Source organism: Mesoplodon densirostris, chromosome 7 (genome assembly GCF_025265405.1).
Source record: "Mesoplodon densirostris isolate mMesDen1 chromosome 7, mMesDen1 primary haplotype, whole genome shotgun sequence".
Classification (NCBI taxonomy): domain Eukaryota; kingdom Metazoa; phylum Chordata; class Mammalia; order Artiodactyla; family Ziphiidae; genus Mesoplodon; species Mesoplodon densirostris.
In genome coordinates, this window is record NC_082667.1 from 94,045,406 (window position 1) to 94,071,163 (window position 25,758).

The 25,758-nt window shown below is 36.7% G+C and overlaps 1 protein-coding gene across 1 annotated transcript in view; it reads left to right on the forward strand.

Annotated features, from left to right (window-relative positions):
* ARHGAP42 (Rho GTPase activating protein 42) overlaps positions 1-25,758 on the forward strand; it is a 290,695-nt gene that overhangs the window by 227,966 nt on the left and 36,971 nt on the right. Inside the window, exons 9-12 of the mRNA XM_060103053.1 lie at positions 6,409-6,509; positions 8,210-8,319; positions 10,632-10,710; positions 12,105-12,144. Of these exons, the coding sequence (XP_059959036.1) occupies positions 6,409-6,509; positions 8,210-8,319; positions 10,632-10,710; positions 12,105-12,144 (330 nt within the window). The remainder of the gene's footprint in view (positions 1-6,408; positions 6,510-8,209; positions 8,320-10,631; positions 10,711-12,104; positions 12,145-25,758) is intronic.

Sequence of the window (25,758 nt, forward strand, 5' to 3'; positions counted from 1 at the left end):
TTAATTATGATATCTAATCTCAATTTAAAATTTCATGGAGAATTAAAAATCAAAGCCTTTATCAGATGAATCATCTTGGTGACTTTGGTAACAGTTTTCCCCTTCAGCAGCATTATTTCATTTAATTCTGTGCTCTGACAGTTTTCAGGAGTAAAACTGGCAATTATGTAATGTCAAACTGGCACTCTTTGCTTCCTGAAGTTAGGAAATAAGCATCAGACCCAATAGAACACTACTATAATTGCCTCACACTAAGAAAGTTTTTCTCACAAAAATTAATAAAAAGCCCTTCAAACTTGTATAACTAGGGTCCTTTCTTGTCATAAAGTGGAACGAGTGTGACTAAATTAACTCTCTATTTCAAACCAGAATGCCCTAAAGCACTCTTACTGTTTGTGCTAAAGGAACAGTTGTTTTTTATTTCTAGTGCATCATGGACCAGTGTCCTCGTAAAACACAAAATCACCTGCTTGGATTTTGCAGTACCCTCAAATTGCTCTGCAACTTTTGAAATGCTTATTCTCACTTTCTGTACTTTTTCTCACATATGGGACTCAAAGACCACATGCAGTAGCACTGCTCCAAGTCTCCCTATCCGTAGACAATAGATCAATGTAGTTGTTTTGGTTAGAAGACATTATAGTTAAAGGGTTTGAGATGCAGAAGCTGTAGATGTTGGATTGACTGTGAAAATTTTTTGGACATGATGCAAAATAATCACTAAAATGCCAACATATTTTATATTTTACATGCCTAGGTGATGCTCATTTGTTCCTTAACAATATGCAAGCAAATAACAGTTTGATCCAGTTATCTTGGCAAACATTTATTACTACATAGGTGGTAGAGGGCTGCTGGCTCAGGAGGTCCGGTTCCAGGACCTTCTCTCTCTCGTAATTATCTACCTTTGACCAGTCTGCTGCTTTCAGATGTTAAAATGGTAAATCTGATTACCTGCCTATCTATTCTCTAATTAGAATATCATAAATAGGTTTTACCAAAATTTCTTGAAAAAGACCGATTCTTTTGTCATATATACAGTATATAGATTTGACTCAGGACTCTAAGCAAATGTTTGAATACTGAATAATTATTCCATATTTGAGAGCCTCACTGTGAGGGTACCTGGAGGGGAGCTCACATTTTGCTGAGTGGAAGAATTTGTGGATAGTGAGGCCTGTTCAAACATCTGGTAGAGGAGGTGCCATCCTCTTGCCTGAAGAGTTTTTATTCATTTTAACTCAATAATACTTTATTTCTTGAGGTCCCCCCCCACATTGTTAACATAGTTGCTGAAAGCTTTGCGAGTATACAATATCTTGTTCTAAACAAAAAAACTTTGGATTACCTAGCAAAATTCTTGTGTACATAACCTTCAAACATGCCCTGCTCAGTTGCTACTTGGTAGTTTATCCATTGGATGGTGCCGTGGTTTGCTTACCCACTCCACAGCTGTTGGACATTTGGATCAAATGAAAAGCATAGTTCCTACCATATGACCCAGAATCCCACTACTGGGCATATACCCTGAGAAAACCATAATTCAAAAAGAGTCATGTACCAAAATGTTCATTGCAGCTCTATTTACAATAGCCAGGGCATGGAAGCAACCTAAGTGTCCATCAACAGATGAATGGATAAAGAAGATATCGCACATATATACAATGGAATATTACTCAGCCATAAAAATAAACAAAATTGAGTTATTTGTAGTGAGGTGGATGGACCTAGAGTCTGTCATACAGAATGAAGTAAGTCAGAAAGAGAAAAACAAATACCGTATGCTAACACATGTTTATGGAATCTTAAAAAAAAAAAAAAAAAAAAAAAAAAAAGGTCATGGAGAGCCTAGGGGCAAGACAGGAATAGTCACAGACCTACTAGAGAATGGACTTGAGGATACGGGGAGGGTGAAGGGTAAGCTGGGACAAAGTGAGAGAGTGGCATGGACAATATACACTACCAAATGTAAAATAGATAGCTAGTGGGAAGCAGCCGCATAGCACGGGGAGATCAGCTCAGTGCTTTGTGACCACCTAGAGGGGTGAGGTAGGGAGGGTGGGAGGGAGGGAGATGCAAGAGGGAAGAAATATGGGGACGTATGTATATGTATAACTGATTCACTTTGTTATAAAGCAGAAACTAACACACCATTGTAAAGCAATTATACTCCAATAAAGATTTTTTTAAAAATTAAAATAAAAGCATGGTTCCTTTAATAATTTCAGGGCTGGATGGGTGGACAAAATGCAGTGTTTTATGCACCTGTCTGATGTTGGTATCTTTTGTTCTAAGATACCTGACTTCTCCTCTGGGTCAGGCTGAACTGATCATAAAGCCCTTTGTGGCACTGACCTTTTTTTCTGAGAGTTCCTGTCCCTCTAAATGATAACATCTACTCTCAGACCACAAAACTCAGGTAAATCTTCAACTCTGATGTCTCTCTGTAGCCTGGGACCAAGTCTGTCCATTTATCTTGTCGATTAACTTTGAACCCACACCTTCTCTCCATGTCCACAGTCTTGCAGTGACCTCCTAACTGTTCTCTTTTCACATCCAGGCTTGTCCATCTCAGTCCATTCTCAGAGAGCTTCCAGCAGCTCCCTGCAGTGCTTGCTTGGTTGTGCCTCTCCTGTGATGGCCCTGGCCATGCATGGCACTTGAGGCTCTCACAGTTGGGCTCCTCTATTTTTAGCATCCTCTCTTATGATGTTGTCTTCCTGCTCCCACGACAGCTGCCATCTCCATTTTTCTCTATCTCTGCCTGTGTTATTTTTATAGCTTTAGTGAGGTACACTTGGCATGCTCAAATTTCACATATTTAAAAAGTACAATTTGATCAGTTTTGCCATATGTATGCACCTGTGAGGCCATCACCACAATCAACATAATGAATATATTCATCACCTTCAAAAGTGTTCTTATGCCCCAATATAATCCCTCCCTCCTTTAATTCCCACTTACCATCCACCCCTCTTCCCCTTGCCTAGGGATTTAAAAAGAAAAAAATGAATGGATTTATATGCTGTTGCAATTATTTTTCTATAAGGGACAAGTATTCAAAGCCCCTTTCTACTTGGAATCTTTGAAAGCATTTATATTAAGGAAATCTGACCAGTTCACTAAGACATATTGATTGTACTCTTGCTATCACTGAATAAATCCTGTGGGGAACAGAAAATGAGATGAAGAATATGGCTTCAGGGTGTTTATTCTGTAATGGAAGGCACAAGATTAACTCACACAACTAGCAACCAGTGATCAGTAGTAAATATCAGAGCTGTAAATTGAGTGATAAATGGAGATGGATGTAATGGGGTGGTAGCAGATTATTGCTGTTTAGACATAGCATTCCACTTTATCTGGATATGTGGTTTGTATGTTACCCACCTCTAGGCAAACATTAAATTACGTTCTAGTAGACTCCAGTTTAACCAGGAAGAGCATGGGGTCCAGAGTCAGACAGAACTATGTTGGAATTTTATGCTACCTGTTAACTGGGTGATTCTGGGTAGGCAACTTTCTGAGCTCAGTCTCCTCATTTATAAAAGAGGGATATTTATATCTGTCTCATAATAATATTGCAGGAATTAGAGATAGTGTATGTAAAATGTCTCTGTTATCAGTAGTGGTGCATAATAATACCACTGTGCTTCTAGGAACCCTTACTGTTCTGTGTAATTTATATTTGTCTCATTTAATTCTTAAGACAACTCCTGAAAAATACCATTCCTCTGAAAAGAACAACTCCAATCACATGCCCTATTGATGAAGAAAGTAGCACCATCTGCAGCTCTTAAGCTTTATTTTCTTTTATGTAAAATGTACTTTATAATGTCTGACTTTAAAAGTTCCTAGATAAAATTTTGGCACTTAGTAGGTATTCAGTGAATGTTAATTCCCTCCCATTCCACAGACATCATCTCAGCAACCTCAGATGATCACTAGGTAAGATAATTAAACATGTTTTGTTTTGCAACTTTAGAGCTATAATAAATTCTATTTACCCAGTCCCTTTTTTTAGGGACTTCAGAATTGCTTGCCTAAGAACGTCTGCCCTGGCCTGGTGCCAGGCAACTTTAAAGAAAGCAGCATGTGTGTGCAGCACACTTGAAGATTAAATGCATGAGGTTCTGAACTTAAGATGGAGGCAGGAAAAAACTCCTTGGGTCTAAAATGTCATCAGAGTGTTGCAGCAGCTTTATTTAAAAATTACAGTTAATATTGCTTCATAAATCGCTTCCTAAGTAGTAAAGTCACTATAAGGATTTCTATCCAGCCACTTTCCACTAATCAGCTCTAAGCCTGTAAGTGTTTTACACCACACATAACAGAGTTATCAACAAGTATTGTTAAGTATTATAGTGTGAAATGGTCCCAAAACAGAATTGAAGTTAATTGCAGTAATCCTTTGTGATTATCAAGTATATAGCTGCACCCCATAATTTTAAAATCTGGAGTGGTTTAAGTATTAAAGCTAAACATGACACCAAGGGCACTATTATTATAGAAAAAAAAATTCAAATGGCTCATGAAACACTTTTCTCAAGTGGTGCATTTTTACAATTCAATTTCTTGCTTTTGGATATATGGTTGTAAAACCAAGCCAGCAATAACATTGTACATAATTGTTGCTAGAGAGATCCAGGTGTTAAGCCAAATGGGACCCTACATGAAGAAGCTATAGGAAACTGACTCCATTTTCAACCCACTCAGCCCTCTACGGCATTTGGGTGCAGGATAATTGGCTTCCCTGGGGAAAAGCTGAAGGTTTTCTACCTGGGTCATGAAACAATTGAACTTATGGTGCATCCCTGTGCCCTGGTGAAGCAGCATTAAACAGTTTTTAAGACTACTGGATGTGTCTTTATTCCCGTTTTACCCCTAGGTTCTTCATGACATTTTTTTTTCTTATATTCCATATATATGTGTAAAGACACAGACCTACTTGAGAATGGACTTGAGGATATGGGGAGGGGGAAGGGTAAGCTGTGACAAAGCGAAAGAGAGGCATGGACATATATACACTACCAAACGTAGGCTAGATAGATAGTGGGAAGCAGCCGCAGAGCACAGGGAGATCAGCTCGGTGCTTTGTGACTGCCTGGAGGGGAGGGATGGGGAGGGTGGGAGGGAGGGAGATGCATGAGGGAGGGGATGTGGGAACAGATGTATATGTATGACTGATTCACTTTGTTATAAAGCAGAAACTAATAAAAAAAAATGGGAAAAAAAAAAAAAGACTACTGGATGATTAAGTGGCACACTGTGGGAAAGGGTTGCACACAACAGCAAGATTGTGTTTATGGGGAAAAAGAAAATGAGCAGTTTACATATACAGCTTTTAATCTAAATGGTAGAAATTATTTTCATTTTAAAGAGTAATTTGAATCCACTTTTTTCAGATTAGTGTTAAGAGGAAATAACTCTATGGTCAGTAATGTCTTAGAGAAAGATGAGTGATTCATTCCTTCATTCACTTAACAAATCTTTATTGAGGAGCAACTGTATGTCTGGCCCTGTTCTAAGGATTAAGAATATACTAGTCAGCAGAACATTACTTGTTCCTGTTCTCATAGAGCCTTAATGATGGAGACAGACAATAAATTGGGTGAATTAGTAAAATGTTAGTCATATCAGTGTAAAGTGAAGAAATAAAGTTAAAACAAGAAAGAGAGATAAGAAATATCAAGGTGAGGGTGTTGTGATGTTAGCTATCTCTACAGAAAAGGCCATTTTATAAAGGTGACATTTAGGAAAAGACCTGAAAGAAGTGACATTGTCATGCAGCTATCTGAAGGAAAAGTAGTCCAGTTAAGTGCAAATGCCCTGGGGCAGAAATGCATTCACTGAGTACCGAGATCAGCAAGGGGGCCAGTGTAGCTGGAGTAGAGTATATGAAGCAAAAGGCAGTGAGATCAATCCTGAGGAGCCAGATCATGTGAGGCCTTTGGTTTTTGTCTGGGGTAATGTGGGAAACGACTGGAAGGCTTTGAACAAAGGGGTGAAATGACCTGGCTAAATTTTTAGCAGGGTATTTCTGGCAGTTTCAAAAATAGAGGACAAAGATAGAAGTAAGGAGACCTGTTATAGTACCTCAGACTGTCATTTCTCATTCTTCCTACCTCTACGGGAACCGCTTTTACAGATGAGATAACTGAAGTTCAGATCTAAAGTAACTCTTGAGTTTACAGAGTGTCAGTACTGTAAATAAAGCCAAGTTGTTTGGCTGCCAGATACTACCCTACACCACTCTTGCTCCAGACTAGCCTTTCTCACTCACAGTAAACATTCCCAACTTGCATGGTCTATGGAAATACTCCGTTGTGTTTCATAGCATCGAAAACTGTACAAACTTAGATACAGATCATTTATTAACAATCTGTAATATTTGTTTCCTTACACTAGGACCACTTGGTTTTACATGGATTAAACATTATTGTACATATGATAAGGGAAGTAAAACATTTACAATGAGTGTTTCAGAAATGAAATCCAGTGGGAAAATGGTGAGTTGTTGTTTTTTAATTGAACTTGTTATTTAAGTAATGGAAGCAAAACAAACAAAAATCATGTGTGCTTATTTTTCTAATAAACGTGTTCAAAATTGTTAAAAATTGAAAAGTCAAAAATTTTTCTCTCGCTTTAGTGACCTTGAAGACTTAAAAAGAGTGCCCAGGGTTTTTCTTTTATTTTGGCCATGGAATGTTTATAAGCAGTTATATTAAATGTAGAGACACCTTGGTAGGTGTCATCTCCTATCCCTGGCAGCAGAGCTGTTTGCGTTGTTGGTTGGCCAGCAGCCCATAGAGACTGTCAGTGGCTGGTCCAGGCTCATGGCGTCTGCATCTTTCTTCCAGGTGGTCTCTTGTCGGAGCCCGGGTTTGCCCCTGCATGCCACTTCCTTTTCTGCACTGTGTACTACTTACTGAAATGCTGGCCAACAAAGTTTCTCAGAAGAAATCAATCAGTGCTTATTTACCCCTAAAGTAAATCAGTCACTGAATGTCTCGCATGGGTAGTGAACAGTACAGAACAAAGTGTACCTTATATGCAGAAGTGCTACAGAATACAACGCCTTTATTGCATGTAGGGTACACTCTTTTTGTGAGTTAAGATATGAATATGGCAAACAATTGGACCTGTGAATTAAGTAATTGAACCGTCATCTAAGAATCCTAGAGCTGGGAGTTATCCTAAAGATTATTTAGGCTAGCCTCATTTTACCTGATTAAAAAATAAAGACAATAGAAAGTAAGTGACTTACTCAGCTAATTTGTGGTGTAGATCATGGCAGAGGTAAATGTTGATCTAACTTAGACACATACTCAAATACATCAACTGAAACTTATTGTGCTTGGGCATTCATTAGCGTCTAATAATTCAAAGTAAGAGACACAAAATAAAGGAGAACATAACCAGAGAAAAAGAAACCTTAGATTGCTACCCTCACAAGAAGTTATTAAATGCTATAATCATGCCTAGTTTCTACTCTAAAAGTTTCATAAGAAAAGATACTGCCCAAAAGTCAGTTTATGTGACAGTCAGTGAGCTAATAATAAATAGATCAAGCCAGAGTTCTATTAATAAGAGAGATTTGCAACCAGAGACAATAGAATTAACCAGGCATTAGGTAAATATTCCCCTTAAAATTGACTGGCATTTCAGGTATAGAAGAGAATTGTGAATTGAGCCTATGTTGGATCCTGTCAAAAGAGGTTTAGTTTAGTTTTAGCAGCAGACTATTAGTTGGTTACCAGCAGGGGAATCACGTGGTATGCATGATAGTAATAGCATTATAGCAAGTATCTACTAGAACTTTATTATTTTGGTAGCTCTCTTGAGGTTTTGAGCCAGCTATCATTTAATACTCTACGGCTCCAATACAAACACACACACACATATTATAGTATAATTTAACATTATAAGTAAATATGTTGAAGGTTACTAGACAGGCATGTCACAGAATTCTTTGAATAAAACATGTATATGTGATTAATTTATTAATAAGTGGTTTGGTGTATTACAGTTGGGCAGTTAACATTAGGCAGAAGTCTTTGTATTTATAGAAACAGGGTGTGATTATGATCTTTATACATAAACTGTACTCTAAGTTGTCATTTTAATATGGAAACTTTAGGTGGTGTATTTAATATATTTCAGTTCACCTTGTCATCATGTCAGTAATGTGCTCCACTTCTTGTTTCAGAATGGCCTTGTTACTAGCTCACCAGAAATGTTTAAATTAAAATCCTGTATCCGACGAAAGACAGATTCAATTGATAAACGATTCTGCTTTGACATAGAAGTGGTCGAAAGGTTTGAACTTTTCACTTTACATTTTTTAATAATCTATTTGTTTCTTTCTATGTATAGATGTAAATATGAAACAGCATAAAGTGCTTGTTTTTCAGTCTCTTTTTTAAAGACAATGTATATGTTTATTTCATTCTTTCACTTGTTTATTCAACAAATAAGTATTGCATGATGCTTTCAAAAAAATAAATCAGACACAGAGTGCTACCAAAGGGTAACATCACTCAGAGAAGAATCTGGAAAATCAATAAAGATGACTGCCTTAGGGGAAAGTGCATATTGTGGACTGAGGTCCCCATCAAAATGAAGAAACCTGACAGCATTGTTCATGGCTCCTGGGTCAGCCTTTTTGTATGGTTTTGAAATCTAGTGGCCTTGTTCACAAGGAATAATAAGACACAACTGCAAATTCCGTAAGCTTCCTTTAACCAGTGAAAATCAGTGCCTACCATGTACACAACACTGTTCTGGGCATTCTTAGCCACAGAATATTGGGAGAGACATAAAGGTTGTGCATTCAGGCTTATCATCTAGTGGAATTATTTAGCTCTGTTCCTTTATTGTTTCAATGCAAGTAGAATAGAAACAAAATAAGGAGGAGTATGTTTCTTGATCTCTGTTGCATTCCATAATCTATTTTTCTTCCCCTGCATTACCACCATGCTTTTCTGAATATCTCTAGCTTTGTGTGTGTGTGTGTGTGTGTGTGTGTACACTGTATATATACTCTGACATACTATATACACTGATATATACTATAGCTTACGTACGATAGCTTGTTAACTATTTAGTAGGGCATGGCCTTGTTCTTATGCTTCTTTAAAATAGTGTTAGCTATTTTGGCCCTGTGTTCTTATGCTTTATAGATCTGCTTATTAAGTTTCCCTTTCTCTCCAAAACATCCTTTGGGATTTTTGACTGGAGTTCCATTAAAGTTATTAAATTTCAATAAACTAATCAATGGTGAGTTGAACTCTCCCAAGGATTTTACATATCTTTTACATATATATTTTTTTCAGATTTGTTTTTGGGTATATTCTTTTTATTTAAATTTTGAATAAAATTCTTCAGTAGAAATTTTTTGGTTTTATGGTTAAGATTGCCATAGAGAAAGGCTACTAATTTTTTTTATATATCAATCTATATCCAGTACAGTTGTTGAACTCTTGGTTTTAATAGTTTTGTGGTAGGAACTTCTGGTTTTTCTATGTAGATAAATACCAACATGTTAGTGATTTCTCTTTTCTTTTTTTCGACACTTTCTAGATATATCCTTGGAGCACACTGTTAAACTCTGTGCTTTAGTTGTTTCATCTGTAAAACAAGGATAATCAGTACCCACATCAAAGGGTTGTTGTGAGGAATAAATGAGATAATTAAGGAGACATACTTATAACACAGTGCTTGGCACATAATAAACAGCCAACAAGTATTGATGATTGTTATTATTTGTGTTTTACACTGCCTTAAATTCTCCAAGATAAAATTACCTTGATCTTTATAATACATTTTCCCTTTTCCTATCAGTCTAATGAGCTGTTTTCCTGTTTACATAGAGATATATGCCTTTATCACAGTTTTAACTCACTCCAGGCTTTTAACAATGCAATATTTAAATGAAATTTCCTTCTTCATGTACCTTTTCACAGAACCCTCTAGTTTTCTGTTTATCTTATGGACAGCCTGCACAATTAATTAGATTAATTTCACTTTTTTCTGAATTTTCTATTTTTCTCTCTCTTATATTGGTTTCCTTCCTCCCTTTGCTTGCTTTTTTCTTGAAGCACATCCTCAAGTAGCTATCTCAGAATGGGTGCATGGGAGAGAGTTGTTTTTATACATTTTAATTGTAATATTGTGATCATTGTATATGTAAACACTTTGGTTTTAGTGTCTTCTTAATAATTGACTAGTTAGAGTATAAGGCTTTCCATATTGCTATATACTCATTGTAATTATTTTTAGTGACTAGTTGTACCACGTTGGGTCATAATCTTAATCATTCTCATACTGTGGAATGTTTTGGTGCTTTTGAACTTCTGTGAATGTAGCTTTTCATCCTTTTTGGTCATTTCAGGGGAAATAGTATGAGCCTAAGCTCCTTCAGATAGTCTTATACCTAAAACACTTATTGATTTCATTTTTTAAATTCCTCCTTTTTTTTCTCTTTCCTATCTTCTCTTTTCATTTCTTTTTTCTCTTTCCTGCTTTTTCTTCAAATTTTACTTTTAAAGTTAGCTAAGAATTTTTAAAAAATAATAAATGTGTAAAGGCATAAAAGTAGTAAATTGAATATATAAAATATTTTTTAATAGGCACGGAATCATCACATTGCAAGCCTTTTCAGAAGCTAATCGGAAACTCTGGCTTGAAGCCATGGATGGGAAGGAACCGGTAGGAATATGACATATTCTGTAATTTAGATTTTATTGTTCTAATAATTGGAAAGTACATCTGAAAAAAATTTTATATGTCTATAGTGTATTTGAGAATATTAAAATAGCAAATCAGAGGAGTAGAGACTCTTACTGTTTTCCTAGTGTTGCATCACTGGCACATAACACCAACTTCTGAATTCATTTCCCCAGGGGACTTCCAGGACTAATTTAAAACCCTAAAATTACTTTTAAAAAATTACTTATAATCATTAATTTGGCTACATTGATTAGATTATTTTATTTAGTTAATAATTCTTGAGTGCCCACTCTGCAAGGCCTGTGCTAGGCTTTATGATCAGCATGATGAACAAGTTTCAGGGAAAGAACTAATCCTGGTCCTAGACCATTGTTTATAAGTCTCCTTTGCTAAAACTGTTTGTGGCTTGACATTTTCCCTCTATCCAGATCCCCACTTTTATAATAATTATTTTGATGTTGACATAATTTACTTAAAATTATCAGGGAGACTTATATAAAAAAGGGAATAAATAATTGATGACTTTTGTGAAGAACACTGCAATAAATGATTAGAGGGATGAGCACACAGAGCAAATAGGATGCACCAGCCTGTCCCTTGAAAACTGTCTTTTAAATGGCAGAGAACCTGTGACCATTCTTCTGAAAAGTACCTATGCAACAACAGAGCTACACAAAGTGTGGTCCCCAGACTGAGTCCATCCTACAAACCGTTACCAGGCTACAATAAGATGAGTGCAGAGATTATGATTAAGCATCTGGAAAATTTTATAGCAATGAGAAGTCATTTTACATCTGTTAAATTTAATAATAAAAAATTTGGACTCTGCATCTATTCTTTATTATGTGTATTGCCTTTAAATTTTATTGTAATTTATAAAAATGTCAGTCAGCGACAGATTAAAAATTTAAAACAAAGGAACTTGGTTCTTTACCACTAACAGTTGAGGGACAAGCCCTGACCTAGAAGAAATTTAGAAGACAGTGTGATAGCTCAACAAGTACAAGTTAGGATTGTACACACTGAGAAAAAAACACTAAGCAGATAATTTAAGGAAGGAACAATCAGGTGAAATCCATCATGAGATACTTCCTGAAGAAGGGAAATTATGCATCATGTTGGAGAATAGAATGAGATGCTTAGATCAGAGGCAAAGAGGTAAAACTTTGCCCAGGGCAGGACAGCCAGGGATGGAAAGGAGTGGGAGGCAAGATTGGAAGTCGGGCTGGGGAGATGGCATTGTGGACACAGTAGTTGTAAGACCTTGAAATCAAGACACTCCCTTTGTGTATCACTGTACCAATATCACCCTGGTAATCTTCTGTGCTGGGTCATTAATTGCAAGTAACTGACTGACTTCCTTTGTTTTTTAGATTTATACTCTGCCTGCGATTATTAGCAAGAAAGAAGAAAGTAAGTCATTCTAATATAATTATTTCAAATGTTATCACATAATTTTTTTTTTAGTTGAAGTACCATAAAATATTAGTTTCAGGTGTACAACATAGTAATTTAATCTTTGTATACACTGTGAAGTGATTACTGCAATAAGTCTAGTACCATCTGTCACCATACAATTGTCCCCCTTCACCCATTTCACCCAACCTCCAACCCCCTTCCCTCTGATAACCATGAATCTGTTCTCTATATCTGAGTTTGGTTTCATTTTCTTTGTTTGTTTGTTTTGTTTTGTATATTCCACCTATAAGTAAAATCATATGGTATTTGTCTTTCTCTGACTTACTTCACTTAGCATAATGCCTTTGAGGTCCCTCCATGTTCTTGCAAATGCCAAAGTTTCCTTTTTTGCGGCTGAGTTGTAGTCCACTGTGTATATATAGCATGTCTTCTTTATCCGGTCCTCCACCATTGGAAATTTAGGTTATATCCGTATCTTGGCTATTGTAAATAATGCTGCAATGAACATAGCAGTGGATATATCTTTTTGAATTAGTGTTTCATTTTCTTTGGATAAATACCCAGAAGTAGAATAGCTGGATCATATGGTAGTTCTGCTCTTAAACTTCGAAGTACCTTTGTACTATTTTCCATAGTGGCTGCACCAATATACTTCCCCACCAATAGTGTACAGAGTTCCTCTTCTCTCCACATCCTCTACGAAACTTGTTATTTCTTGTCTTTTTGATGATAGCCATTATAGCAGGTGGGAGGTGATATTTCATTGCGGTTTTGATTTGCATTTCTCTGATGATTAGTGGTGTTGAACATCTTTTCATGTGCCTGTGGGCCATCTGTATGTGTTTTGGAAAAAATATCTACATAGATCCTCTGCCCATTATTTAATCAAATTTTTTTTTGCTATTGAGTTTTTGAATTCTTTATATATTTTGGATATTAACTCCTTATCATATATGATTTGCAAATATTTTCTCCCATTCAGTAGGTCACCACTACATTTTGCTGATGGTTTCCTTTGCTGTGCAGAAGCTTTTCTGTTTGATGTAGTCCCACTTGTTTATTTTTGCTTTTGTTGCCTTTGCTTTTGGGGTCAGATTCAAAAATTCCATGCCAACACTGATATCAAGGAGCTTATTGCCTATGTTTTCTTCTAAAAGTTTTATTGATTCAGGACTATTTTAAGTTTTAATCCATTTTGAGTTATTTTTGTGTGTGGAATAAGATAGTCATCTAGATTCATTTCTTTGCATGTGTCTGTCCAGTTTTCCCAGCACCATTTATTGAAGAGACTGTCTTTTTCCCACTGTATATTCTTGACTCCTTTGTCATAAATTATTTATTCATATATATGTGGGTTTATTTCTGGGTCCTCTACTCTATTCCATTGATTTATGCATCTGTTTTTATGCCAATACCATACTGTATTGATTACTATAACTTTATAGTTCAGTTTGAAATCAGGGAGTTTGATACCTTCACCTTTTTTTTTTTTTGACCTTTTTTTTTGGTTTGTTTTTCTCATGATTCTTTTGTCTATTCAGGGTCTTTCATGGTTCCATACAATTTTAGAATTATTAGTTCTACTTCTGTGATAAATGATAGGGATTGCATTGAATCTACAGATTGCCTTGGGTAGTACAGTCATTTTAATGATACTCATTTTTCCAATTCATAAGCATGGTATACCTTTCCATTTGTTTGTGTCATCTTAAATTTCTTTCATCAGTGTCTTAGAGTTTTCAATGTACATCTTTCACCTCCTTGGTTAAATTTATTACTGGGTATTTTACTCTTTTTGATGCAGTTGTAAATGGGATTGTTTTCCTAGTTACTTTTCTGATATTTTGTAATTAGTGTATAAAAATGCAACAGATTTCTGTATATTGATTTTGTATCCTGCAACTTTACTGAATTCATTTATTAGTTCTAAGAGGTTTTTTTGGTGGAGTCTATAGTTTGTTTTCTCTATACAGTATCATGTCATGTGCAAATAGTGTCATTTTTTTCTTCTTCCTTTTCAATTGGGATTCCTTTTATTTCTTTTTTTTAAGCCTAATTTCTGTGTCTAGGACTTCCAATATTATGTTGAATAAAAGTAGTGAGAGTTGACATCCTTCTATAGTTCCTAATCTTAAAGGAAAAGCTTTCAGCTTTTCACCATTGAATATGATATTGCCTGTGGACTTGTCATATATGGCCTTTATTATGTCAATGTATGTTCCCTCTATACCCACTGTATTGAGAGTTTTTATCATAATTAGAAGTTGAATTTTGTCAAATGCTTTCTCTACATCTATGGAAATGATCATATCGTTTTTTATTCTGCATTTTGTAAATGTATGTATCATGTTTATTGATTTGTGGATGTTGAACTAGCCTTGCATCCTTGGAATAAGTCTCACTTGATCATGTTGTATGATTCTTTTTATATATTGTTGAATTCAGTTTGCTAATATTTTGTTGAAGATTTTTTTTTTTTTTTTTTTTTTTTGCTGTACGCGGGCCTCTCACTGCCGTGGCCTCCCCCGCCGCGGAGCACAGGCTCCGGACGCGCAGGCCCAGCGGCCATGGCTCACAGGCCCAGCCGCTCCGCAGCACGTGGGATCCTCCCAGACCGGAGCATGAACCCGTGTCCCCTGCATCGGCAGGCAGACTCTCAACCACTGTGCCACCAGGGAAGCCCCTGTTGAAGATTTTTACATCTATTTTCATCAGGGGTATTGGCCTATAATTTTCTTTTTTGTGGTGCCCTTGTCTGATTTTGGTATCAGGATAATGCTGGCCACATAAAATGAGTTTGGAAATGCTCCCTCTTCTTCAATTTTTGGATGAGTTTGAGAAGGATAGGTATTTAATCTTTGGATGTTTGATAGAATCCATGGGTGACACTCTGATCCTGTACTTTTGTTTGTTGGGATTTTTTGCAATCTCTTTACTAATAATTAGTCTATTCAGATATTTTATTTCTTTATAATTAAGTCTTGGAAGTTGGTATGTTTCTATATTCTAGGTTATCCAATTTGTTGGCATATAATTGTGCTTAGTAGTCCCTCATGATCCTTTGTATTTCTCTGGTATCGGTTGTAGTTTCTCCTCTTTCATTTTTGACTTTACTTATTTGAGCCCTCTCTCTTTTATTCTTGGTTAGTCTAGCTAAAGATTTGTCCATTTTGTTTATCTTTTCAAAGAACTAGCTCTTGGTTTCATTGATTTTTTAAAATATTTTTTTAGTCTCTGTTTTATTTATTTTCACACTGATCTTTATTATTTTCTTCCTTCTACTACCTTTGGACTTCATTCTTCTTTTTCTACTTACTTTAGGTTTAAAGTTAGATTGTTTGAGATTTGTCTTTTTTCTTTAGGTAGGCCTGTATTGCTATAAACTTCCCTCTTACAACGGCTTTTGCTTTGTCCCATAGATTTTGGAATGTTGTATTTCCATTTTCATTGTTCATATTATTTATTGATTTCCCCTCAGATTTCTTCATTGACCTATTGGTTGTTCAGTAGCATGTTATTTAATCTCCACGTATTTGTGATTTTTCCAGTTTTCTTCTTGTAGGTCTAGTTTCGTACCATTGTGGTTGTAAAAGATGTTTTATATGATTTCAGTCTTCTTAAATTTATTGAGATTTGCTTTGTGGCATAAAATGTAATCTATCCTGGAGAATGTTCCATGTGCACTTGAGAAGAATGTGTATTCTGCTGCTTTTGGGTGGTATGTTCTATATGTGTCTATTAAGTATACCTTGTCTAATACGCTGTTTAAGGCCAGTGTTTCCTTATTTTCTGTCCACTGATGGAAGTAGGGTGTTAAAGTCCCCTACTATTATTGTATTGCTGTCAGGTTCTCCCCTTAGGTCTGGTAATATCTGCTTTCTATATTAAGGTGCTCCTATGTTGTTTCATATATATTTTAAAATGTTATAACCTCTTGTTGGATTGACTCCTTTATCATTCTGTAATGCCCTTCTTTGTCTTTTATTACAGTCTTTGTTTTAAAGTCTGTTTTGTCTTATATAAGCATAGCTACACCAGTTTTCCTTTTGTTTTTGTTTTGTTTCCTTTTCTTTTTTCATCCCTTCACTTTCACCCTGCTTGTGTCCTTACATCTGAACTGAATCTCTTGTAGGCAACATATAATTGTGTCTTGCTTTTTAATCCATTCAGCCACTCTGTGGCTTTTGATTGGAAAATTTTGTCCATTTAAATTTAAAGTAGTTATTAACAAGTATGTACTTATTGCCATTTTGCAACTTGTTTTCTGGCTGTTTTTATAGTTCTTCTCTGTTCCTTTCTTTCTTTTCTTGCTCTCTTCCTTTGTGGTTTGATGACTTTCTTTCATGTTGTGTATAGATTTCTTTCTCATTATCTTTAGTGTATCTACTATAAGTTTTTGGTTTGTGGTTTCCACGAGGTTCATATATAGAAAAACTACGTGTGTGTGTGTGTGTATGTGTGTGTGTGTGTGTGTAGTACTCTGTTATAAGCCGATAGCAACTTAAGTTTGGACACATTCTAAAAACTGTACATTTTTACTTCTCCCACCCTCATTTTATGTTTTTGATGTTATATTTACATCTTGTTTTTGTATCCCTTAATTATTATAGTTACAGTTAACTTTACTACTTTTGTCTTTTAACCTTTATACTAGCTTTATAAATGGTTAATCCACTAACTTTACTATATATTTGCCTTTACCCATGAGATTTTGACTTTTTTTATGTTTTCTTGTTACTATTTAATACCTTTTTTTTCATCTTGAAGAAGTCCCTTTAACATTTCTTGTAAGGCAGATTTTGTGTTGATGACCTCCTTTAGCTTTTGCTTCTGTAGAAAACTCTTTATCTCTCCCTCGGTTCTGAATGATAACCTTGCCTGTAGAATATTTTTGGTTGAAAGTTTTTTCTTTTTAACACTTTGAATATATTGTGCCATTCCCTTCTGGACTTTAAATTTTTTGCTGAATGATCAGCTGTTAGTCTATGGGACTTCCTTTATATGTAACAAGTTGTTTTTCTCTTGCTTCTTTTATGATTCTCTCCTTGTCTTTAACTTTTGACATTTTAATTATAATGTGCTTGTTTTGGATCTCTTTGGGTTCGTCTTATTTGGAATCCTCTGTGCTTTCTAGACTTCAGTGTCTGTTTCTTTCCCCCAATTAGGGATTTTTTAGCCATTATTTCTTCAAATAAATTTTCTTCCCCTTTTTCTCTCTATTCTCCTTCTGGGGCCCCTACAATGAGAATGTTATTCCTCTTGATGTTTCACCATAGGTCTCTTAAGTAATCTTTTTTTTTTTTTCCTTCTGCTATGTTAGGATGAATTCCACTGTCCTGTCTTCCAGGTTGCTGATCCCTTCTGCTTCATCTAGTCTGCTATTGAAACCCTCTAGTGTACTTTTCTTTTCAGTTACAGTATTCTTCAGCTCCATGATTTATTTTTGGTACTTACTTTTATTTTCTGTCTCATTGTGTTCATCTTTTCTTCCAAGAGGTCAGTAAGCATCTCTATGTCCATTACTTTAAACTCTTTAGCAGGTAAATTACCTCCATTTCAGCAAGGTTTTTTTCCTGGATTTTTATATTTTCTTTTGTTTGGGACATATTCCTCTGTTTTCTCATTTTGCTTATCTCTCTGTGTTTGTTTCTACATATTAGGCAATACAGTTACCTCTCCCAGTCTTGAAGGAGTGGCCCTGTGTAGGAGATGAACCTGATTTTTCAACCCTGCCCTAAGTGTTTGTTGTCTCTGGAACATTTGTAATTATCTAAGCAGTTTAACTTTTTTCTTGATAAGTCCCAGAGGTCGTGCCAAGACCTATCAGTGTTCCAAAGGGAGGGATCTAATTCCACACCTAGTTTCAGGCTGTTTGGAATGAAGACCCTCAGGTAGCAGCTTTTAAAGAACACACATATATATATAGTATTGTGTGACCATGGTTGTAACTCCCTACTGGCCTCAAGACCAGGTGATTTGGAGGTGTCCCCTTGGTGACAGTTGCAAAAGACAGGGCTCCAAATGAGTGTATAAACTCCTCTCTGGGAGGTACAGGTGATCTGTCATGAGGCCAAGGGATAGTGCAAAGGTGGCATCCCCCAGTCTATATTCCCCCAGAGCTCCTCCATAGCTTCTAGATGTGTGGTAAACTTGAAGCTTTCCACTCAGGCTTAAGCTCTGGGACAAGTAAATAGGGCTTTTTCACAGGAAGTCTGGGGGTGTGTTTCAGTATGCTGTCAGTGTCTTAGAGGTGGTTCCATACCATGAACTGTCTCCTCAATTATTTCAGAGCCATAAGGCCCAGAAATGCAAGCCTCCCTAGACACCATAGCCAGGTGCTCAAAGGCTGTCTCATACGTGGAATGCATGTGCCTGCTGGCTTCAGTGGGCCACAGGAGAGCCTGGGGTGGGACTGCTGGCTGCCGTGGTGCTGCAGAAGCACATGATGGTCACAGTGAGGCTGATCTTGGGTGGCCTCAGCCTGCAGCGGCTTGAAGCAGAATTTCAGTTGCCCAACCAGAGATTGAAGTCAGGCCATGGCAGTGAGAATGCTGAATCCTAGCGACTGGACCATGAGGGACAGTGGCCAGTGACAAAGCCCCTGGCCTTGAATTCCCACAAAGAAACAGAAAGTAGTGAAACAAGTAAAATGTTTATTAGGAGGCAGAAAGGTACATGTGAATAGACTCAGGCAGACTCAGAGAGAGTCGCACCCTCTTGGTAGTTTGAATCACTTATATGGGGCATATCTTCTGGCCAATCATCTTGTTTTGCCTGGCTCTGAATCCGTATTTCGTTTATCTCAAGATCCTCCCATGTGTGCGCACGCATCTCTTAGCCAAGATGGATTCTAGCAAAGAGGCCTATCCTATGTGTAGGTTGACATCACTTACTATGGAGTGACGCCCCCTCCCTTTTGACCTCCAAGGAGCCTTTCTGTGCATGTATAGTCAGGAAGGTCTCCTTGACTTCAAGAATGAAGAATATGTGGTCTCTTTATTTCTTATTGGGGCAGGGCTCAGCTTCTCCTCCCTCCTGTTATTGTCTTCATCTTGGAGTATCTGTCCATAGAGGACAAACTCCAGCTGCTCAGCCTGGGGCCCATCTGTCTCCTGCCTCAAGGCCACAGGAACACATGGGGGCAGTGTGAGATAACGGGCTGTAGCAGAACTACAGGGACACGTGAGGGTGGGGTAAGACCCCCTGGCTTCAGGGGAACCAGAGGAGAGTGTGGAGGCAAGTCAAGTCCTTTAACTCTAGCAGTGTAAAGTGAGAGCACAAAAATGGTGCTCACCAGCACCTCTGTCCCAGGAGAAAGTCCCAAAGACCTCTGTAGACCCTTTAATCTTAGCTAATGAATCTCCTTCATGTATGGTCTAGGAGCTTTTCAAACTTGGTTTTGCACTGGGTCCTGAGGTGAATGAGTCTGCACGTGAGCCCTTTAAGAGCAAACTTTTCTGTCCCCACATCCTTTTATTGGTTTTCAAAGCCAAAAGTGTTGGGCACTCATCTCTCCAGTGCAGGTTGTAAGGGTTGGGTGGGGTACCTGATGTGGGGCATGAACCCCTAGCTCCTCAGGGAGAAGTTCCATATTTGTGAGATCCCTTGTGCTTGTGAGTTGCTGTGCCAGAGGTGAGGTTTTTGGTGAGACTGCTCTTCTGACTCTCCTACCCATCTTGATTTGTTCCTTTTATCCTTTGTTGTGGAGGTGCTGTTTAGCTAGTTTTCAGGTCTTTTTCAGATCCATATGTAGTTGTAGATTTGGTGTGTCCATGGGAGAAGGTGAATTCAGGATCTTCCTATGCTGGCATTGTAAACCAACCCCCATCATGTAGTTATTTTTATCACAGAGGTATTAATGTGATATTAAAAGTTAACTCTGGAAAAATCATAGTAGTACACCTTTGATCTGATGGTACTCAGCAAATTTGAAATTTTCATTCAAAGTTTCTCATGTTAAAACCACTAACTACTGGGCTTTATAGTAACCAAAATTATTTTATTTATTTGGTGTTTATTACTTATAAGTATGTACCCTGCTTTATCTCAGAAAGGGATTTGAGGCAATTGATATTTTGTTTGATTTTTTTTAATGGCAATAGAGGGTTTCTTTATCTTATTTTCTCTGCTCCAATTTACAAAACTGAAGATATGAACACTGCTAATTTTAGGGGATTGTGCCCAAGACTGTGAAGTATAAGGACATTGTCATAACACGTGGGATATGTAGGAACACATGTTGTGGCTGTATTATTACTGAATTTGTGTCAAACCATTTTGAATGAACACATTTTATGTATTTTCCATCATATTCTGAATCCTTTTTAGTCATCTGCCACTTTTAATCCTTGGTTAGTTTAGGGTATCTTCATATGTAATTTACATATACAAATTATTTGACATTTAAAATCAAATTTTATATGTTTCTAAGGTTATGTGTATATCCTTTAAAGCACTTTCAAATTTTATTTAACTCAATTGACTTCCATGATGTCTAAATTTATTTTTAAAACAGCCTTAATAAGCCTGACTTTTGGATTGTTATTAAAATACAAGTTAGAATGGAGTAACAATAAAAACTGGGAAAGCGCTCATTTGAAAGTAATAAATATTGAGTGCATGCAAAAGCTTATCATTTTACCTGGATGAAATGCTTCCTAGTGATTAATTTCAGAAATTATCAAAAGAAAATGCATAATTTAAAATACCTTTAATGTCAAAGAGTTAAAATAATATTTCCAGTTTTTATTCTTGTGTTCCTTTCTTTTTTGCCAATCAGAGTGATTAGTATAAAATCTTTAATTGCCCACTTTTATCTAATCAAGGAAACATTAACCAAGCGATAAGAGGTTTGTAAGTACTGAATGTTCATTCTAAACAATTACCTAAAAAGTAATCTGTTGTGTAATTTGCATTTGAGTAGAGTTTGAAATGTGTTTTCTAACATTGGTTTCATTGTTCATATCCAGTATAAAGATAGTCCTTTCAATTTCAAATGAACCTACTCAAAGACAAATCCTTCCTGAAAAACAAATGAATATATACATAAGATATTGAATAGAGGTTTTGAATGGGGACGTGGTCAAGTCAATCAGAATATATTTGATACTTAATGCAGCTTGGAACTAGGGTTTTTATCATAACTAGGTAATTTGAGTGAGAAAGTTATCAAATGTACTTATGCTGTGATGGAGGGAGTTTGGGCTTCTTGTAGTAAAGACTCACTCTTCTGGAAATCAGCTTTCCTGTAGTCTTAGGCACCTGAAACATCACTATGCCACCATGTGTAATTATAAATTGATACGTGTTTCAGAGAAATAGGTGTCTGAGAGTCCATGTGTTTGTATGATTTATCACATTCTGGCTCTTGATATGATGTATCAGATTTCCACCCAGTTCCCTGAACTCCTGGTGACAGATTCCATCTCTTCTCCATAGTTCTTCATGCAGGCCTTCCCTGAGATGTGTGCTCAGCACATATTTGCTCTTATTCTTACTCAGTGCCATTAGGCTTTTATTGCCTAGGGGGAGATTTTGATCATGAAAAGAATCTTTAAATTACCTTTGCTCTATTAATAGGTAGTACTTGAAGTTATAAATCTTAAACCTATTTTTGAGTTTTATTTTTATTATTTTGTCTTAAGCCATAATTTTTCTTTAATCCTATTTTTAATCAACATACAGCTCTTTTTTATAACTGTACTAATTTTAAAAGTAAGCCATTTTCACTTCTTTATTTTTCCATAAATTTGATAAAATTCTCCCACTTATACATTTAATCAATCAAGCTTCTACAGACATGCCAAATTATAAATATAAAACTAGTAAATTTCATTCTCTCAAACTCAACACCCTAATGAGACAAATTTGTGATTCTGCCAAAATATAATCTTCCTAAACACCAGGCATCTTTTGTAGTCTAGTAAATTTGCTTATAAATGCAGAAAATAACATCTTTTTAAGTATTCTAAATGTTCTAAAAAGTTACATGTGAAATTGCATAGTCATTTCAAAAGGTCTTGCTACGTTGGTATAAAGCCAAGTTATCCAAAATTACACTTGTTTGGGGTTGTTTTTACACATTCTTGGAGATTCATATTTGCTTACCTGAACAGAATCAGTACTCTGTTTTAAAAGTCAAGACTATGGCAAATGCCACCAATAAAAGAAACTCTGACTAGTAGAGGCACAGGATTGATTGTACCTTCTACAACTAAGCTCCCCCTTGCTGTGGGGTGGACTTTTTGGTATTGCCAATTTGTGTGAGGAAGGCTTTCTAAACATTTTCAATCCAACATGCAATGAAGTGCCTTTCCAAGTCCTCAGAATTTAATCTTTTTGCATATAATTTTGAACAATCTACTATATCAAGGCCTAAAATTTATTAATGTACTTTTGAATCTCTTCCTCAGGCTGTAATTTTACCCCTTTCTCTTTTATCATGTGTCTTATCAGCCACTATTTTTCCAGTGATTTAATGACTCCTAAGACATATCTTTATGCTAAACAGTATTCCAGATTCAAGTACTTGATCCTATTAAGAGTAGCATCATGTTTTCTTCCTAGTAATAGGTCCAGAATTTTATTTGTTTCAGTTCAAAATTATATGCCAGTGATTGTGAAGTTCTCAAACCTCTTTCTCTGATCTTGAATAAATCATGCGAGTTCATTATGTTATGAGTTCAGCAGCTTGTGTCTTCCTTATGTTTGCCCCTTCCATCATTTTTCTACACATCATTTTGTTTTCTGAGATCTATGTCCCTTTTTGACACCTGACTCTCCCCCAAGGTGGCGTTATGTCAATTTTAGTCTGTAACTTCTCTCACAGTTGGTATTTGAAACCAGTACCAGCCTTGATTCATTTGCCATCTTGAGAAGTGCTTCTTTATAGCCTTGGTAATTCAGATGGATTCCACTTATCTTAAATTATTCCTGTTATCCTTTGGAAACTCAGTTTTGCTGGGCATGTGTGTTTTTGAACTGTGGAAGATAACAATCAAGCTTAGGGTGGTAAAATATAAAACTCAGATAAAAAACTGTTTTGAATGTCAGCAATTGGGAGTAGTCTGTGCTTTCACTGAAAACCCTAAAAGCAACAGACAGATGAAGAACTATCTAGTGTCCTAAAATAAGGCCATACTGTGAATATACAGAGAACATATGCTGTTCAATGGAGAGTGAAACTGTGCTGTGACTGTAATGAGACTCTTTACAAGCCTAACCTGAAAAAGTCTCCCTACTTTGTGGTTACTCTTAATTTACCATTTTTAGAATCTAGATGCTGTAAATGAGACTAGCATAATTTAGTAGAGAAGGAAGATTTGACTCGTCTTTATGAAAAAAGCATCAAGTTAAAAAGCTAGAGCATTGGTCAGTTACAGTATATTAAATCCACAGATACTTTTCTGGTTGTAAAATATACCACAGTACCCTTTTCTTGAAATTATAAGACTTCGGGAATGGATTTATTTTGAGAGTGCTTACTACACAGATTATCACTCAATTAAGATTAGAACTAAAAAAAAAAAAAGAAGATTAGAACTAAACTGTTCCTCAAGCCGTGCCATTGAAAATATAATTCCGTCATTTGAGCTCATTTTTCAAAAAAGCAAATTATCTGTCTTGAGAGACCTTTTCTGTCGTGAGACTTTCATCATGGGACTAGTTGTTAACAGGGACAGAGGCAGTTGCCTTTTTTTCCTAGGCTTGTTTCTCTGGCATTGTCTCTTGGTGCCCTGAGCCTTGTCCCCACTCATACATACATTTGATTTGGTGGCTTTTCAGCTGGTCCCTCTACCCTAGGTCTGGAGAAATTGGGAATTGCGAAAGGAAAGGTTTCTAGTTCTCATTCTCTCATGCAATTCAGTTCAACGATACTCCATTTTGGAACTACTTTATTCCAATCATTGTGAATAAGAAAAAGGAAGTTCTTTCAAATGATGTTTCTTCTATTAAAAGTCACCACTCAGCTGTGTAGCGGTAAAGTCTCCTAACATTCAGTTCTCATGTACAAAATCAAAGGGATTGGACTAGAGGATAATTTTATAATTTCCCAACAACTCCAAATTTCTACCACTCTGTGTTTCAGTGGCTTTTCCCATGTGTGCCCAGGGAATGTCTTCTCCCCAGCAACAAACAGAAAAAGTGAACGCATTCTTATCCTTGGCAAGTGCCATGTCACAAATGTTTTGGCACTTCCTACTGCTATTTAGATCGCTCAGTTCTTCTCCCCAGGGCCATTGAGCAAATATAGTTCTGTTTCCATCACTGAGACCCAGGAAGAGGGTCAGAGCTCAAGTCTTCTTCATGGGCAGAGCAGGAAGAGAAAATAGTTTGGGCTGGGGCTGTGGAGAGTTAACTGCTACCTTTAGGGAAAAAAGAAAATGTCCTGTGGGAACCACAAACGCCATTAAATGCACTCATCTTCTTTTCCTGTTTCTTTCAAGCCACGTATAGTATGATATTAGTTGTCTGTGATAGGGGCCTTTTAATCTGAAATGGCAGACTAGAAATGTGATTTGGAAATTAAAGACAAGTGCTGCTTTGTTTTGTCAACCCTGAGAATGTATTGTAAGGCCAAGTAGATTACATCTGTAAGGACATGCTGGTTTTTTAATTACTAGGAAATTGAAGGAACAAGGACTTTTGCTTTGTTAGCTGCATGGAAAACAATTCTTTCTTTTTTTTCCTCCTCACGGCTTTTTGAATTCTGTTGAGATTAATAGCTTTTGTGCTGCTAAACTGCCTTATGGAAACTTTACTTGAGTTTCAATGAAAACTTTAGCCCTGAATAGTTGCTGGAGGGAAATAGGAATGTTTCTATTTAACTTTTGATTGAATAAATTAAGTTCTTTACCTTAGCCAATCTTCTTCTTTACCCCCAAAAGCCAGGTATCATTAATATTGTAAGATTCCAATTCCTGGGAATTTGTGGTAGTTTTATTCTGCATAACCCTTGGTCCTCTCTACAGAGAGATACTGGGCTGGGGTAAGAGCCCTGGAGAGGAGTTGACAAAAGCAACTCCTGTTAGCTGATAAGCTCTAACCCTTGTAGAAGCCAGAGAGGGTACTTGAGCAAGCCAGCTACCAACCAATAACTAGCCAGCTATGGATCAGTAAACACGTGTTGTCTGCCTGCTCTGGGCCAGGCATTGAGCCCTGATTCAGTAGCTCGTACTTCAGACAGACGAATATGCTCCCCTCTCTACCGCTGCAGCAGGAGTACTTGCCCTCCACTAAAGAAAGAATCAGAATAAATTATCAGCTTTTAATGGTGTGATTTTATTTATTTATTTATTTATTTATTTATTTATTTAGAATGAGTGGGTTTTTTTTAAGGGCTACAAATGCTTGGCTTTATTTATTTATTTATTTATTTATTTATTTATGTCTGTGTTGGGTCTTAATTTCTGTGCGAGGGCCTTCTCCAGTTGTGGCAAGCGGGGGCCACTCTTCATCGCGGTGCACGGGCCTCTCACTATCGCGGCCTCCCCCGCTGCGGAGCACAGGCTCCAGACGCGCAGGCTCAGTAGTTGCGGCTCACGGGCCTAGTTGCCCTGCAGCATGTGGGATCCCCCCAGACCAGGGCCCGAACCCGCGTCCCCTGCA